Source organism: Megalobrama amblycephala, linkage group LG1 (assembly GCF_018812025.1).
Source record: "Megalobrama amblycephala isolate DHTTF-2021 linkage group LG1, ASM1881202v1, whole genome shotgun sequence".
In the NCBI taxonomy this organism is placed as follows: domain Eukaryota; kingdom Metazoa; phylum Chordata; class Actinopteri; order Cypriniformes; family Xenocyprididae; genus Megalobrama; species Megalobrama amblycephala.
In genome coordinates this window covers 55,773,244-55,790,983 of record NC_063044.1, presented here as the reverse complement: position 1 = coordinate 55,790,983, position 17,740 = coordinate 55,773,244, and the positions used below count along the sequence as shown (strand labels likewise).

Genomic DNA, 17,740 nt, shown 5'->3' with positions numbered 1-17,740 from the left:
GTTGTCAGATTTCATTGGTGATTTCAAATATGAAATTTAATCGAAAGCTTGGCAAACAGCTTTGGAGAATTTGATGTTTCCCCATTCAAAGAGATAGGAGCTGCTCTGGCATGCCCGAGAAGCATTTCAAAGATGGCCGCCGAGTGAAATGACTTGTCTTAAGCTGGGGACACACTTAACGACTAGCTGAAACATTCTAAGACTGAACTCAACACACTATATGATTTTAAATGCTGACTATAAACACCGACTGAACGCAACTGGCTCTGACTCGCCACGTCTCGGCACACTGGGCATGATCAGTCGTCAGTATCAAATTACATTCATAATCGGCCTTACAATCGGCTTTAAAGGGACTTTGGTACTGCTCTTTTTAATGTTTACTATTGCCACCTAGTGATAAGGCATGTTTATTGTATTACACAATCCGTGTTTCCATCGCAGGAACTTTCCCCAGGAACTATAGACTTTGGGGTGGTACTTGGCGTGTTTTGACCACAGGAACCAGGGTCTAAATGAAGTTCAGGGTAAAAATTTCCCCCTCAGAAAGTACCTGCTTACGGGGTAGTACTTTCCAGTAAGTTCCAGAACTTTTGGGGTTGTGACTTGGGCACTGAACATGCTGATTGATTGAGTTCACGCAGCATTTTGAGTTGTTTGCTATTCGAATGAACAATGGAGGTTAAAAAATGCGACCAATGAACTGACAATGAGGTTCAGGCTTTATTATGCAGAGGACGAAATCCAGCTGGAACTGCAAAGTCGCACACAGTCCTATGTCACTGGACTTAATCTTTACATGTGTGATTTTTTTCCACCAAACCAGTTCAGTGGAAATCCTGCCCTGGAGCCAATTCTAAACATTTCATTGGCCACGCCACAATAATGATTGCTTACACCCAACACTGATTCCTAAACCTATCCGTTGCTGTAACCTCAGCCAGTGAAATTGGTTGCAGGGTGGGGATTTCCACTGAACCGTTTGGGGAAAAACATCATGGTCTTTGCAGTACTTTAGACTGCAATGGAAACGAACGCAGCAACAGGTCTAGGGGGAAAAAGTTTCTGGGACAAATTCTTCCAGGTAATTTTGGTGGAAAAACATCTATAGATCACCAGGGCCCAGTTGTTCAAAAAATTTAATCTGGATTAGAATGAGCAAAATCGGACTGGATCACCCTAATCCAGACACAAATTTTCATATTACCAAATCCAGATTAGGCTACTAATGCTCTAAATGGGATCACATTTCACAATGTAGGCTGCTACCTATGTAAAGAACAAAAGGTAGAATAGAGGGTCACTTTAAGTGTTTTTATTTGAAGAAACAGAAGACAGCACAATAAAACAATACAAACATTCATTTTCAGTTTCCTTTAAACAGCCAGACCCCTACGAAGACCCTAAAGGGCCACGGTGATGGAAAAAACATGAGATGGGAGAAAAAAATATTTCAATGTTAATTATGTTCTCTCAGAAAAGTTTTGCATTCCATTCACCTGAGAAATCTCGAGTTTGCTTGCAAAGAACTGAAAAGTTTTGCAATCAAATGCAAAGCTTCTCAGAGGAATGCAAAACATTTGCGACAGAATGCAAAAGCATAAAAATATAATTTGTCCCACAATATCATGGTTTTTCCGATCACCATGTTCCTTTAGGGTTTCCATAGCCCCTCATCTGACCCACAACAAATAAATAAAAACAAATATACATGCAATAAGAGAAGTTAGAAACTACTTTTGACTAGTTCATCTCTGATGATTGGGTCACTGTAATGAAGATACGATGATAAAACAAATTAAAATTAAATATATTATATTAGTTTGACATTAACAGCTGTTTGAAGGATATTTTATTTTATTGGCCTGAAAGACTTAACAGGTAGCCTAATGTGTGTGTACTTTATCACTGCACACAAATCAATTGCAAAATATATAAGTGTATACTGCATATAAATGTTGTATTATTTGTCCATTTTTAAAGTTTTATTACAATACGTTCCTGAAATCTATGCGGAATCCACTCTTCCGCTGGGATCAGGATAATCCTGATATCTTGGATTAAAGGTATTCCTATCTTACAAAAACGTTTTGAACAACACAATCTTAAGGTTTGATCCAGATCAGAACCAAGATTGGATTACATGATCTAATCCGATTTCATAATCCTTTATTTCTTTTGAACAAACCATTTTCAAGATATCTAAATCTGATAGCCAAAATCTGATCAGATTACTTTTGAACAACTGGGCCCAGATGCTGTAAGTCATCCTGTTAGTTTTTGAAGTATTTTATTTATGAAACTCTGCAGTAACTTTTATTTTTGTGGAAGAGGTAGGGTTATGGTAAGGTTTAGGGTTTGGGTTAGGTTTTTAGCTACAATTACCATGAGTTTGTATTAATTTGACCCTTCTCGTTTGTTTGTGGCGCTCGGTGACTGGTGCTACGTTTAAGTCCTTCTGGGAAGTTTGTGTTTACATCAGGTGCAAGGTTTTTTTTTTTTTTAACTCTTTTTCTAAATGAAGAACAAAGAATGTGCATCAGGTGTGTTTTGCTTTTTTATGTTTTTAATTAATTTAGGAAACCACTGTAAACTTTATTGTATTGTTATATTACAGTGCTATCATATTTAGTGCATGCATTTATCTTATTTTGTTGTAAATAAAAAGAAGCCTGACAATGTCACTACTAAATTATGTGGTCAGTATTGTGGTATTCCGTCACATTTTTTACTGACGCCTCCAACTTGTACGGAAAGAAAATCCTCAGCTTCACCACTGGTATTTACGGCATTCATGTGCGTTCAACACGTAAATGCGATCTATCTGACATGATTTGAACGCACCATGTCTACAATCACACAATGATGACGTGATGTCTGCACGAGCAGGGGATGTGGAGGAATGGAAATACAAAGGTTGACAGACAGGTAGGACAACCTATCATTGCATTCGGACCGAATGCAATGATTGGACAAACATTTTTTGTTCTTGAGGCTTCCACAGAAGATATATGTATTTTTTCATTTTTGCATTTAGACCACTTCTATTATTGACTGCTATCAGGATGTGAAGAGAATTTCAACCAATATAACAAAAAGTATTTCTCGAGTTTGTTTCCTCATAAAATCTTTAAGCTAATAAGGTTAAGCGTATGTGGCTTGCTGTCTGCTGTGGAGGGGCTCGAGGAAGCAGCTTCAACTCGAGCTTGGATATACCCCCCCCCCACGGACTACTAGTGCCTGGAAGAGGAGTATGATAGATGAGATGCCTAAAATATGTGTGGAGTTGGGGAGGTGGAGGGATATCGAAACAACTGATGCCAGAGCAGGAAGAGTAGCTGCTTATTTCCTCTGGATGTAATTGAAAGATTAGGGTTCCCTCCACTTGAGATTATGTTTGAGTTTCACTAATTGAAAGATTAGATGGGTTCACTCCTCCCGAAATTACATTGTCAACTTCACTTATGAAAAACACTGCCTACCCTAGATTTATACTAGATATTGATCAAGGCCACTAACTGAATCTTTGTCCCAGTTAGGATCTCAGAGTAGTTCGCTGTTAACACAGTATGTTTTATGTAATATGGCAACAGATATTTAAAAGTCAAATGTGACACCATGGCAACACAAAGTGAAATTATTCATTTATTAAATATATATATATATATAGAGAGAGAGAGAGAGACAGAGAGAGAGTGGGTAACTGAATCTCAAATATATCATTTTCAGGCTGTCACAAATATGAGGTTCCAAAGACAGTCTTATAGAAAAATTCAGAACACCCTGTTTGTCTCGTGACGTATTGCTTATTTGAATAGTATTAAATGAAATGAAACCATGCTGAGGCATTTATAAATAAGGGAGTTTCTACAGGTAATAACAAACCCTTGCAGGGCTGACACAGAATCCTGCTCGAGTGCTTAATGCCAAACTAAAAATAAATAGGCTAATGCAATATTTATATCCACAGTAGCGGTTAGTGCCAGAATTTGATCTCTGAAGAGATACTGACTGGCGGCTTCATGGAAAAGCACATAGTCCGTTCGGCTTATCTGTTCCGGGTAAATATTCCATGTGGCACGATAGCTTGCTTGCAGGTCAGTCCCTTGAACCTGAACAGCCTGTGGAGACACAACAATTAATGCAAATTTATTTTTGAATATGAATCATAATCTAAATACTGACCTTTAATATTACTTACTTATTCCTGAAAGTCTTTTTTTTATAATTTGACCACTGCAACATATTTTTATGTCTGCAGAGACGATATGTAGTTCCTTTTGACAATGGTTCTCCAGTAACCAAATGAATCTGCCAAATGGCACCTTCCCCACGAAAGCTTCGGCTGCCTTTGCCAGTCATTGTAGTTTATTCCAGATATCCCTCAAAAACATCCAGCTCAGTGTCTGTGTCATAGGGAATAGAGGCTGGGTCAGAGAGAACACCCAAATCCACCAGTGCCTGGTCCATATCCTCTGGTAAAAATACTATCCCTACATTAAGGACTATGTATTCCATTAAAAAGGCATAGTAAAGAATTAAGACATTGACAAAAAATAGGCCAAGATAAAACATATATGGAAGCTCGTTGATTAGCGATTCAACTGAATCTAACCGAGAGTAAATTGAGTGTGTCATAGACTCCAAAACATATGATTCAGTCTCACTGAACAGACTGAAAGAATTAAAAGCATTTAATCACGCTTTATATGAGACAGGTCAGTGTGGATCTATCCATTTCAATCAAAAGCGAAGTGATGCAACTCCCTTTTCAGCAGGATTCCTCTTTCGATGTATGTTTCCACTATACAGAAGATAAGTTAGTGAAGAACAGCATGTTTGAATGCTCCAAGGCCGCGCGCTGCTCTTTGACATTAGGACAAAAATATCCCGACTCCCTCTTAAAGGTGCTGGCGACGTTTACAATTCAGAAATAAAAACGATCCAGGAGCACGACGAAGCTTTATAACGTGTGAAAAACAAAACAAACGGCGCTTTCTCATGACTTCACCAAAACCGTTGCATTCGCACGGAACTATGGGAAATTGAGTCCGCACTAGTCTAGTGCAGCGATGAGAACTCGCGCTGACGACTTCAATAATAAACTACAAATCCCATAATGATATGGCGCTGAAGTTTGGGCTGTCATAAGCGATAGGTCGACAGGTATGTTTTCATGTGAGGTTTCTGGGCCTTCAACTGCTGCGGATATGGATCAATTCGCCTAGCAAATTGTGTTAAAAACATACATATTGTGAAATAAAAACACCTGAAAAATGTTCGGCCGTTCAAGGAGCTGGGTTGGAGGACAGGGGAAGTCCAAAAACATTCATTCTTTGGATCATTTGAAGTAAGTTTTTATGGACCGTTAGCAGCTATTTCGCTAGCGTAGCTCGTGCAGTTTTAGCTTTATAATTCAGCCAGTTATTGTCATTACCGTGGAAAGTCACTAATAGTCAGTTTAGAAAATGTAAACATGTATATTACGCCTGACAGAATTTATGTACGATGTTAAACTGAGCGCACAGGAGCAAAACTGTGTGTGCAGCAGTCGAAGACTTGGTGTCAAAATCTAGTGAGCTGCCTACCAAGACATCATTTTGTGACATTGGGGATGCACTTGTGTTGCCCAAAAAAGCTGTCTTGACTAAATTTTGAGCCACAGCTGAAGTTAACATACGGTTGTGTGATTTGGTGGGTTAGTTTATTAAATACATTATATCTGTCTTATTAAATATATCACTTAAAGTAGTTTTCTGTTATGCAGAAGTGGTTTATGGTCGTTACGATCTCAAATACATTACAAATATATCAGTTAGATGGGCATAATATGAAATATCTTGTGGCATTTAAGTAGATTTTTATATTATCTTTAGGTATATGTACCATGTCCTAACAAAGAACACAACAGTGACTGATCACAACAGAAATCTGCTGGTGGAAACGATTCGCACCATTACTGAGATTCTTATCTGGGGTGATCAGAATGACAGCTCTGTCTTTGAGTGAGTTTCACATCTCTTTGTTATTATCAGATTTGAAGTGTTTCCACATGCTAGTTTTGCAATAAAATGACAGCTAAAATACAAAACATAATGGTAAGCATCATCCTCTCTTCGTAGCTTCTTTTTGGAGAAGAACATGTTTGCGTTTTTCCTCAACATACTACGGCAGAAATCCGGGCGGTATGTGTGTGTCCAGCTTCTGCAAACGCTCAACATCCTTTTTGAGAACATCAGTCATGAGACTTCTCTCTGTGAGTAAAACCCCGGACAAAGTTCAAATTCTAATTTGATGTTTATGTCCTGACCATTTAATATGTTGTTCCTTTCCTTTTTTAGATTACTTGCTGTCGAATAACCATGTTAATTCCATCATTGTGCATAAATTTGACTTTTCTGACGAGGAAATTATGGCCTACTATATCTCCTTTCTGAAGACTTTGTCTTTGAAACTCAACAACCATACAGTGCACTTCTTCTACAATGAGGTAAGGTGCATTCACTTGGGCAACTGTCATTTTTCAAATGACTGTTTATGTACTGAAAGCAGAAGAGGGGTTTTTATTTGTGGGCTTGCATCATGTTTAGCAGACCACTTCCAGGAAGATCTAACCGTTCACAGTGACTTTGTAAAATCGTGTTTCCTGTGTGTTCATCCTGCTTCAGCAGTTATGTTCTTTCATTTTGGACAAATGCAGGCCAGCTGTAAGTTTACAACAGTTTTTTTGTGGATTGGAAGGTGACGGAAATGTTTCAGGGCTCCTTTGTATAGGGGGAAGTTATTGGTGTACTGTAAATGGTTGTATTTAACCCTTGTGTGTTCTTTATTCCGTGGCACCTTTGATGCTGTTAATCGTTGGTGTCAGGAATAGAGAGGGCCTGCGTGGAAGGATTCGCTCTATGAGAGAGCTGATGCTGCACTGTTTGTAAATACAATCTCCTAATGTAAAATTGAAGTTAAGATTGCTAAAGTATCATTGTAAACCAATGCATGTTAGAAAAATATCAAGACTACCAACTGTTAAAGATTGATGAAGCTTATAGAATCATCTTGAATGCAGAATATAATCCCAGATCAGTGTAATGTATCTGAATGACATTAACAAAGCAATGTTTTGGGAGTGACAACTGCATTTAGTTGCTTAAAGAGCCACGTGAGTCTCTATTGAACTCATTATGGTTGTGATAGTGATAAACCATAGCAACATTTTGGCATCTCGTGGTAAACAATAAACATGGAAGGAGTTTAACTAGTATTGCTGATGGAACTAATATAGCAAACAAAGACATTAGTAAATGAATGATCTGAATCTCCTATCACAGCACAAAAATGATAACGCTGTATGAAGGATTTAACACTTTGAGTAGTTAATCTCACTAGATTATATTCTCTTTTTATTTGGAACTTCATGGACACTAAGAAAAAGATAACATTTATATCAAATGATGGATAAGTCTGGCATCTGTATTAAAACAGATAACACTTGGGTTTAAAATAAAGCAATAAGCCCCAAGATGACGTGGTTTACAGTGAATTTATAACAGCAAAGGGGCGTTGTTAGGCACGACGCGGAGTATAAAATGGTTACCACAAATATTTAAAAAAATATTAAGCCAAAAATATGTATTAATGCAACTTTCATGAAGTAAAATCATTAAAAGTCTATAGTCCTTGACCGTGAACAGCAACAGAAGATACATTTATTACACCATTAGATGGCGGCAATGAGGGAGTCGCAAAGACTTTTATATTGAAACTTGGGTAACACTTTACAATAAGGTTCATTAGTTAACATTATTTAATTACATTAGTCAACATGAACTAATAATGAACTGCATTTATACAGCATTTATTAATCTTTGTTAATGTTAATTTCAACATTTCCTAATACATTATTAAAATGTTGTTAAAACTGCAGTCCGTAACTCTTTTTTTTGGTTAAAAATGATCCAAAATCAATTTTTGAGCAAGTACATAACCAGCCAGTGTTCAAAACTATCTCATTATCTTAGCTCGATTCACAACGGTAAGCTTGTAATAATGTTTTATAATAAGAGCGACCTGGTGAATTTCCGCGGGAAATTCGAGCATGCAGCAGTTTGTCTTTGCATCATTACGTCACGTCTGTAAACAGAAAGAAGGAGTCCAGGCCAGTCGGTTTTATCATGTGAGGATGCTGCTTGTAGAGGATCATTTTTGGCCTGTTCTCACAGCAGCTGAAATAATTAAACATCAATCTGACACTGACAGTCATCAGTGACAACTGGAGATTCACCCGTAGTCAAAAGCACAAGACTTGGCAGAGTGGCTACAGAAATTGAAATCTACAGGTAACGCTAATATACACTAAATACACAGTCACGCAATGCAGATGTTGTTAAAGGTGCTAAAGAGGATGTTTTGTTTTATACATTTTTGCAATATTACTTGAAACTGTCTATACTAACTGATAAAAGACTATTTATTAGGTGCACTGAAAGTAATAATATTAATATACATCATCTGTGCACGAGGTAGGGCCTTAAAAACATCAGCCAATCGTTTACGCGATCATCGCGTAAACGATTGGCCCTCTGGCTTGTCAATCACTGCCATGACGTTCCTTTTGAGAGACGAGCGCGGCTGCGCGCTCCAGTAACTTTCCACACTCCACAGGCGCCGCATGCAATGTTTTTGTCAGGAGACAGGAGTAACAACTGCAGATTATGAGTTACCTGCGGTGAGTCCGACACAATGAATCCAAAAAACACGACACAGCGAATGCCGGTGGTAAACACTCGTGTTCCAATACGAGTGTTTACGAGTTTTGGGAGGCGTTCCTTTGAAATGTGTTGTGAAGGAGGGGGGTTGTTCTTACGCATGCGCTCATTTCAAAAACTCAGTAACAGTCTTTGGATTCTCAGTCGACGAAAAAATCCTCTCTATCACCTTTAACATTAACAATTTGAGAACAAAGTATAACAGTAATAACAATTTGCACAGTTTGACGTGATCCGAGCTAAGCGATCGTTAGATTTAATCATCATTGACAGCACGATTTATTGTAGGCCTAATGCTCAGTTGGTCAGAACAAAAGTGGCAGACAGGTTACTTACTTGTTCAGATGATATTTTCCAGTGAAAATTATTTTGGTCATACTTTCAAGATGTAGAATCTGTGATTGTGAAGTACAGTATCCACACCGGTGTAGTGATTGACAGCAAACATTAGATTCATCCGCGCTGAGCCGTGCCGAAGCACAACGCACGTAACGATAACAATTCCGCATATGACTGCAATTGCAGGTTTCAAACAGAGATGGCGACAAAGAGGAAAATGCCAGACTGTAAATTTAACATTAGTTAATGCACTGTGAACTAACATGAACAAACAATGAACAACTGTATTTTCATTAACTAACATTAACAAAGATTAGTAAATGCAGTAACAAATGTATTGCTAGTTCATGTTAGTTAATACATTAACTAATGTTTAACTAATGAACCTTATTGTAAAGTGTTACCGAAACTTGTTGTGAACACGGAACAAGACTCAAATGACAAATACGTTGACTAGCGCTGTCAGTGTCAGCAGGGCACAGGAAAACCCATTAAATGTTAAAAGGACAAGATCGCTGCAGACATTCAAACTGATTTTTTTATTATGAACATATGACTGACCTGAAGGAAAATGATAAATTTGAATGCAGGTAATACACTCTCACAGTACTCTTCTACATAATACAGTAGGCTTCAATGAACAAAATCAATAGAGAACAAACATATGTTTACGTTGCTAAGAGTGATTGCTAAAAGACAGATGCAGCAACACACACTCAGTGGCGCAGTGATACTTATGTAATGTGGTCAGCTGTATGTTTTCGGGAATTTTACAATGGCTTTGAACGCAGCTCAACCAATCAGTATCAAGGGCCGGAACTATCCGTTTTATAAACAAGTAAACTAATATTACAAAAACAGTGCTAAAATCTTATTGGATGAGCCACATTATCCCTAACCCTAAATTATCTGGGTAACACTTTACAATAAGGTTTCATTAGTTAACATTAGTTAACTTCTTTAGTTAACATGAACTAATTAACAATACTTCTACAGCATTTATTAATCTTTGCTAATGTTAATTTTAAAATTTACTAATACATTATGGAAATCAAATGTATCTTTTAACATTAGTTAATGTACTATGAACTAACATGAACATTGAACAATGAACAATGAATTTTTATTAACTAACATTAACAAAAATTAATAAAAACTGTAACAAATGTATTGCTCATAGTAAGTTCATGTTAGTTAAAACATTAAAGGAACACTCCACTTTTTTTGAAAATAGACTCATTTTCCAACTCCTCTAGAGTTAAACAGTTGATTTTTACCGATTTCGAATTCATTCAGCCGAACTCCGGGTCTGGCGGTACCACTTTTAGCATAGCTTAGCATAGTTCATTGAATCTGATTAGACCGTAAGCATCTCGCTCAAAAATGACCAAAGAGTTTTGATATTTTTCCGGCGTAATAATCAAGGAACTTTGCTGCCGTACCATGGCTGCAGCAGGCGCAGTGATATTACGCAGCGCCTCTCATAAATGTCTCCATGGTTGCAAGGCACGCTCCCCGTGCAAATGGGGTCACAGACGCTGCATAATATCATTGCGCCTGCTGCACCCATGGTCGGCAGCAAAGTTCCTTGAATATTACGCCGGAATGAGAGTATAGTTCCTAGCCATATCGACCTAGAAAATCGCAACTTTTCATTTTCCGTCAGTCTTTTTTTACACGATGTAACTACAGAAGAGTCAAGTTTTCAATGGGAAAAATATCTAAACTCTTTGGTCATTTTTGAGTGAGATGCTAACGGTCTAATCAGATTCAATGAACTATGCTAAGCTATGCTAAAAGTGGTACCGCCAGACCCTGAGATTGGCTAAATGGATGCGAAAATGGTAAAACTCAACTGTTTAACTCCAGGGGATTTTCAAAAAGTGTAGTGTTCCTTTAACTAATGTTAATAAATGAGACCTTATTGTAAAGTGTTACCATTATCTGGTATACCTGTCACCACACATCAGTAGAATGTGGCAAGTTGCGAAGATGTTCTGCAAACATAGTCAAAAATACTGCGTCCTACCTACTACTACTTAGCTAGTTTGTATTTCTTCATCATTCTTATGTCTAAACCCTGGCACTGATTAGAGCCATCAATATATTTTTCCACAGCATAATAACAATATGGGTAACCAAAATATATCATGGTTTCCACAGAAATTCTTGAGCATCAAATCAGCATATTAGAATGATTTCTGAAGGATCATGTGACACTGAATAATGGAGTAATGATAAATTACATTACATTACAAAACACATTCAAATAGAAAACATATTTTAAATTGTATATCAATATTTTTACTGTATTTATCAAATAAATGCAGCCTTGGTGAGCATAAAGGACTCCTTTCCAAAAAAATCTAACCAACTCCATACGATGTGGATTTAATGTAAATGCACTTGTCACTACCTGAAATTTTCATTACTAAAATAAGAGGAAAATCACAGCTTTATTGAAGTGCTATATAGCAAGGATTAGATTAGGTACATTTTAAACCTGTTTAGCAGCCAGTAGCATTCCATTCAGGGATGCTTTTCAATTTCAGTGAAGTTATGCATCCATTTCTTCTGCTCTTGTAGATGTTCCGGATTCACATAAGAGAATTAAAGTACGGGTTTTGTGTAATGTCACTAGTTGCAGTTCTCCTCTCTCTGAGCTAATCCTCCTTGCTGATGGCCTCGCTCTCTGTCTCCCATGCTTCTAGCACACTAATGATTTTGCCCTGTACACGGAGGCCATTAAGTTTTTCAACCACCCAGAGAGCATGGTCAGGATCGCGGTCAGGACTATCACACTCAATGTGTACAAAGGTGAGTAGAGCCCTGACTCAGCTGCTGCTGCCGCACGATCCTTCTCTCTGCTGTCAATCTCTGTCATGCCTCTGATGCATGGGCATGCTGACGCTGCTCTCCGCCATCCGTGAGTAACGCACACTTACATTTAGCGATCGCCGCTGATTCTAGACACATGCACGGGCACAGTGGGGTTTCACTTGGGTATGGTCATGTGCTGAAGACAAAAGGGCTTTCGCTGATCTGTTTCTCTGGCTTGAGCTTTACATGAATCCTTCTTCCCTTCCTGAATAACTGACTTAACATTTCTTACTATCTGCTTGGTGCTTACCCTTGGATTGCAGTTCATCTTATAGCTAAACAATCAGTGCCTGTGGAGATTGTTGAAGTATTTTGGTCAAACCACCATTGGTGCATGTTACTGACGTTAATGTGCATACAGTGGCCCCAAATAATATTTGGAGATGTAGCCAACACTTAAAAATGTATGAATGTCATTGCATTAAATAAACAACCTTCTTTCTTTAAAATAAAAGCCAGTTATTCTTATATTTTATGCATAAAATAGGTATAGGTGAAAAACCAACCTTACTTATCAGTCATTTGACAAATGTAGGCCTGCTCTGAAACAAAGTGCCTATGTGCCATTGATACTCTTACAGATTACAGATTTTGTTTTATTGGTAGGTCAACTACAAAAAATGTGGGGTCCCATGATCATTTGGTTATAATTTATGTCTTGAATATCAGTTTGTATTGAACTACCATTAAAAAGTTTGGGGTCATTTTTTTTTTTTTTTAAGAAATTAATGCTTTTATTCAACTAGGACACATTAAATTGACAGTAAAGACATGATACAAAAGATTTCAATTTCAAATAAATGCTTTTCTTTTGACCCTTCTATTTATTAAAAAATCCTGAAAAAAAATCACGGATAAGAAATGCTTTTTGAGCAGCAAATCATCATATTAGAATGGTTTCCGAAGGATCATGTGACACTGAAGACTGCAGTAATGATGCTGAAAATTCAGCTTTGACATCACAGGAATAAATGACATTTTTAAAACATATTAAAACAGACCGCATTATTATTTTAAATTGTTATAATATTTCACATTTTTACTGATTTTGCTGAATTTGACAAATAAATGCAAACATTGTAAGCATAAAGAAACTTATTTTATAAACATTAAAAAAGTTACTGCCCCCAAACTTTTGAATGGGAGATATACTATGCATATTTTTTATTTTATATAATGCAATGACGTTCATTTATGTTTTCTTGTCTCTTAAGTGTTTGAATACTTTGAATAATCTGTGGCCACGTGGGGTACAATTGACATTCTTGATATGGCAGATCACGTGCATAATTATTCTATAAATGCACCGAATTAATCGCAAAGAAGCAGTTAAAATCTCTGATTGTCAGAAATAGCAAGTGGGTGTTATGGATTACCTTTGCTTTTTAGCATGTCCTGGCAGCTTCATATGGCTGGTCGATATGTCTGTTGGTTTTTGGGCTGTTCTTGGTTCCAGATGCTTTCTTGTGCAGGTTTAGTACCAGCCACTAGGTGGTGTGATTGTTTCATCTTTTGGCCTCTAGGGCCCAGAGCTCCATTAGCTCAGTCCCTTCATCTTGTTTAATCCTTTGTCTGTTCTTCCCCTCTCCCTCTATGGTGACTCCTGTGTGCCTTATTCCAGTGTCATGTAAGTTGGTCAAATTCAGAACTTTCTTGTGCCACTTGTATTGCATGTTCTCTTGAATTGTTTTTTAAACTCAGTTGCTTCTTTTGTCTGTGTACACAGGTTTGCAATTCACATGCTGATAATAGTTAAAAATACACTAGTTTTTGGTGCTTTTATTTAAACCCTTTTTTGGCTTTGATGGTGATGTTTGGCAGTGTCAGTTGTATTTGTGTGTTTTAATTAATTAATTTATTTTTCTTAAAAAAGATGCTTGAGGTGCATCCTCTAGTCCTTTAACTGATCATTATAGCCTCCATAAACCTGGATCAACTTATTATGATCCACCCACAAGACAAACCCTATTCTTTTCCTACTATTTTATGGCATAAAATAAGCTTAAAAACATTTTGCAACATCTAATACTCTCAGCATGCTTAGTACAGGACTTGTTTATTGCATAGGATCAATTTAGCTTCCTTTAGCGACTCTGCATAGACATCATCATTTAACGTAACCCTCCAACATCTGACAAATGACATTGCACATTGCCCTTTAATTAACCTTCTTTAATTTTTCCATCACTGTGTCTGCCGCTGTTGTGTTATTAGTTATACTAAACCTCACAGTTCCTTTCCCACGTCACTGTGGCTGTTACCTGATCCCTCTGCCTGTTCTTGAGTAACCGTGTTTACTTTTGGTCCTGCCCTGCAGTGGACAACCAGCACATGCTACACTACATCCGGGACAAAACGGCCGTGCCGTACTTCTCCAATTTGGTCTGGTTCATTGGAAGCCATGTCATCGAGCTGGACAAGTGTGTGCAGACTGATGAAGAGTAAGGTTTTCATGACACTTTTTTTAATGTGCGGTTCATATCCGCACCACTAGGTGTCACTATAGACCACATTTGTTCACTATGGAATTCATTTACTTAAACCATCTGAATTCAAAACATAGCCTGCTCATGAACATATATGATTAGAATATATTGCACATTTTCCCATCTATACCCATTCTCATCAGACATAAAAACAGAGGAAAACTCAGCGATCTGGTAGCCGAGCATCTGGACCATCTCCACTATCTGAACGACATCCTCATCATCAACTGTGAGTTTCTCAATGACGTGTTGACGGACCACCTGCTCAACCGCCTGTTCCTGCCCCTCTACGTGTACTCTCTGGTCAGCCAAGAGCAGGTGAGGACACAATTACACGTCTGTTTATTAGTACTTATAAAGCACATATTAATGCCTTATTCTGCATGACCATATTCTACATCCCTTGCTCCTACCCAATACCAAACTTAACAACTACCTTACTAACTATTAATAAGCAGTAATTAGGAGTTTATTGGGACAAAAGTCATAGTTAATATTTAGTTATTAGTGAGAATTGGACCCTAAACTAAAGTGTGACCCATAACTCTTTTATTTTGACATAGGTTCACTATATTTTGTTGATTATTCTTCTTTTACTTATACCTGTTGAGCATTTATGACTTTTGAAACCATACAAGTTAATGGCTTCCAATAAACTTTTACTTTCTCATTTGGAAGTGTTGGTGATCTTAATGTTATATAACATTCTGCATGCAAAAGTTCAAGATTCCACTTCCACTATTATATTGAAAGTGTATTCACTTGTATCTTTACAGCATTACAGAGACGTTGAGGCTTTATATGATCTGTGCAGTTTACTTGTGATAAGACACATCTGTTAACACTTTAGTATAGGGAACACATATAAACTATTAACTACGACTTTTCCCCCAATAAACTCCTAATTTATTGCTTATTAATAGTAAGGTAGTTGTTAAGTTTAGGTATTGGGTAGGATTAAGGATGTAGAATAAGGTCATGCAGAATAAGGCATTAATATGTGCTTAATAAGTACTAATAAACAGCCAATATTCTAGCAATATGCATGATAATAAGCAACTAGTTAAAAGACCCTAAAATAAAGTGTTACCACACATGCTTACTGCACTGCAAATATAAACATTAAAAACAATGTATAAAATATATTAAAAAAAAAAAAAATTAAGTGTTTAATTTTTGAGGTTGGTAAGATTTTTTTTAATGTTTCTTAAAAAAGAAGTCTCTTATGCTTTCCAATGCTGCTCTTATTTGATAAAAAATACAGTAAAAACAGTAATATTGTGAATATTATTACAATTTAAAGTTGAAAGTTTTCTTTTTTAATATATTTTAAAATGTATTCCTGTGATGAAAACAGTTTTGCTTTTTAATGCTGCTGTAAAGTATTAATTTCTTTCAAAAAAAAATAAATAAATAAATAAAAAATACTTACTTGCCCTAAACTTTTGGACTGTAGTGTATAGTAATGATCCAAGCATGGTGATGTCATTTCAGGCTATTTCCACCCCAAACCAACTTGTTTACATGCCACATGATGACAGTCTTTTTTTTTCTTTTTTTTTTTCCAGTCTGATGATCGTAAGATCAACCCTCAGGTGTCACTCTACCTGCTGTCACAGGTATAGAAACATACTTTGGTTTTGCTGAGACTTGCAATGAGTAGATTAGCCACTATACACACAGTGTGAGCTGCACACATGTGGTCAAGTGACGACATATGTTCCCCCGACTGTCATAGGTGTTCCTAATCATCCACTACCAGCCGCTCGTCCACTCTCTGGCTGATGTCATTCTGAACGGAGACTTGTCGGTGTTCACCGTGCAGACAGAACAGAGCGCTCACAAGAGTTCAGTGAGTACATCTGCCTGTTGGCTTCTTCATTTGGAAGTTTATTCAAGAGATAATCAGATGGTTTCAGGATTGATCCCTACAAAAATCCATTAACCACTTAGGTTCATGGCATTTTATGGGAGCAGGTGACTCGTAGTCAATTAAAAATGTTGTCTCAATTGCCCTTTCACATGACCTTTGGCACTGTTATGACATCACACTTAAAGTTCAAACCATATTAAACTCAAATGAAATCACTGCATTTGCAATCACTGTTTTTTACCATTAACTTTGCACACTTCCCGCTAAGACTGGGCAATATCATACTGAGATCTTTCCGCTAAGACTGGGCGATATCATATTGAGATCACAGTAAAATTTACGCCGATACTGATGATAAGCTCTGGACATTTTTACTAGATATGGATTATAACTGCAGGGAGCTGGCAAGGGAAACCTAACTTGCGTTACCCTCCAAAGCTAAGAAAAAAAAAAAAAAAAAAAGGTAACACAATGTCAGTTGTGTTTTGTTTGGGGGTTTTGTTGTTGTTGTTTTTTTAAATAAAAGCACAGATTAAGGGCCTCTTCACAAAAATGCATTTTGCTTTTAAAAAAATGGTAGACGAAGATCAGTGGAACAAAACAAAACAAACAAGCTCTTGAGACTTGTTTTTAGTAGTTGAACTTCTTTTAACTTGAGTGCTGTGTTTTTAGAATGCTATGTCATGCACGAGATGCTGTAAAAGAGAGACGGATAGCTGCAGGTCATAACAGGTGTACACAGTGCTACAACAGAGACTAACCCTACCCCACACCCTAACAGGCAGTTTTCATGACCAATTGTAAAGACCTTTTGGCGTGCCCCCTATCTTTCTAAATCCAGTCTTAAACTACCTGCGTAATGCAACACACACACACACACACACACACCTCATTGCTATATTGATAATATGGGTTTTTTTTTTTTTACAACATTTTTACACAGTGTTGGTATTTAACACTGTTTGTCATTTAACAGTGTGTATACTGTATGTATACAAGAAATGCAAGTAGAAGTAGAAGTAATAGTAGTGGTAGTAGTAGTAGTAGTTAAATGAATAATAATAGTAATGATAATAATAGTAGTAGTAGTAGTAGTACTATCAGTAATCTGGTGGATTTTTTAATAAGACTGGATTTAGATTTTTAAAAATGTACTGTAAGGGAATACTATTTCTTTATGTTTTAAAAGCTATTACAATTATGAAAATGACATGATTTTAGTGAGCTCATAATGTAATAAATTTCTCATAATGTAAAAATTATTACATTATGAGCTCAAGATTTATTACATTTTGAGAAAATGATTACATCATCAACGTTGTATTACAATAATTATGTAATATTTATTACATTATGTGCAGTTATTACATTATGAGTTGCTACAGGCATGCCCATTAGTT

At 36.9% G+C, this 17,740-nt stretch overlaps 2 protein-coding genes across 8 annotated transcripts in view; one reads left to right on the top strand and one right to left on the bottom strand.

Annotated features, from left to right (window-relative positions):
- Positions 1-3,632: 3,632 nt before the first annotated feature.
- On the bottom strand, positions 3,633-5,029 carry dexi (Dexi homolog (mouse)). Its single transcript, XM_048202740.1, has 2 exons — positions 4,202-5,029; positions 3,633-4,121 (listed from the first exon to the last, which is right to left on the bottom strand). Exon 1 carries the CDS (start codon positions 4,636-4,638, stop codon positions 4,369-4,371), a length of 270 nt encoding a protein of 89 aa, XP_048058697.1. The 5' UTR covers positions 4,639-5,029; the 3' UTR covers positions 3,633-4,121; positions 4,202-4,368.
- A 109-nt stretch (positions 5,030-5,138) lies between these two features.
- Positions 5,139-17,740, top strand: part of clec16a (C-type lectin domain containing 16A) — a 74,767-nt gene continuing 62,165 nt past the window's right edge. Inside the window, exons 1-10 of one of the 7 annotated variants that reach the window (XM_048202717.1) lie at positions 5,139-5,350; positions 5,877-6,005; positions 6,123-6,256; positions 6,342-6,490; positions 11,813-11,918; positions 13,603-13,608; positions 14,299-14,422; positions 14,611-14,785; positions 16,036-16,086; positions 16,206-16,319. In XM_048202717.1, coding sequence (XP_048058674.1) covers positions 5,277-5,350; positions 5,877-6,005; positions 6,123-6,256; positions 6,342-6,490; positions 11,813-11,918; positions 13,603-13,608; positions 14,299-14,422; positions 14,611-14,785; positions 16,036-16,086; positions 16,206-16,319 — 1,062 coding nt within the window. In that variant the 5' untranslated portion in view covers positions 5,139-5,276. Of the gene's footprint in view, positions 5,351-5,876; positions 6,006-6,122; positions 6,257-6,341; positions 6,491-6,539; positions 6,708-11,812; positions 11,919-13,602; positions 13,609-14,298; positions 14,423-14,610; positions 14,786-16,035; positions 16,087-16,205; positions 16,320-17,740 lie in introns of those variants that run through there. The other 6 variants (XM_048202693.1, XM_048202708.1, XM_048202700.1 and 3 more) reach the window with 6 other exon arrangements.

Bases quoted from the DNA above. Each gene is read 5' to 3' on its own strand.
- dexi (XM_048202740.1), bottom strand. From the start codon at position 4,638: ATGACACACTCAATTTACTCTCGGTTAGATTCAGTTGAATCGCTAATC.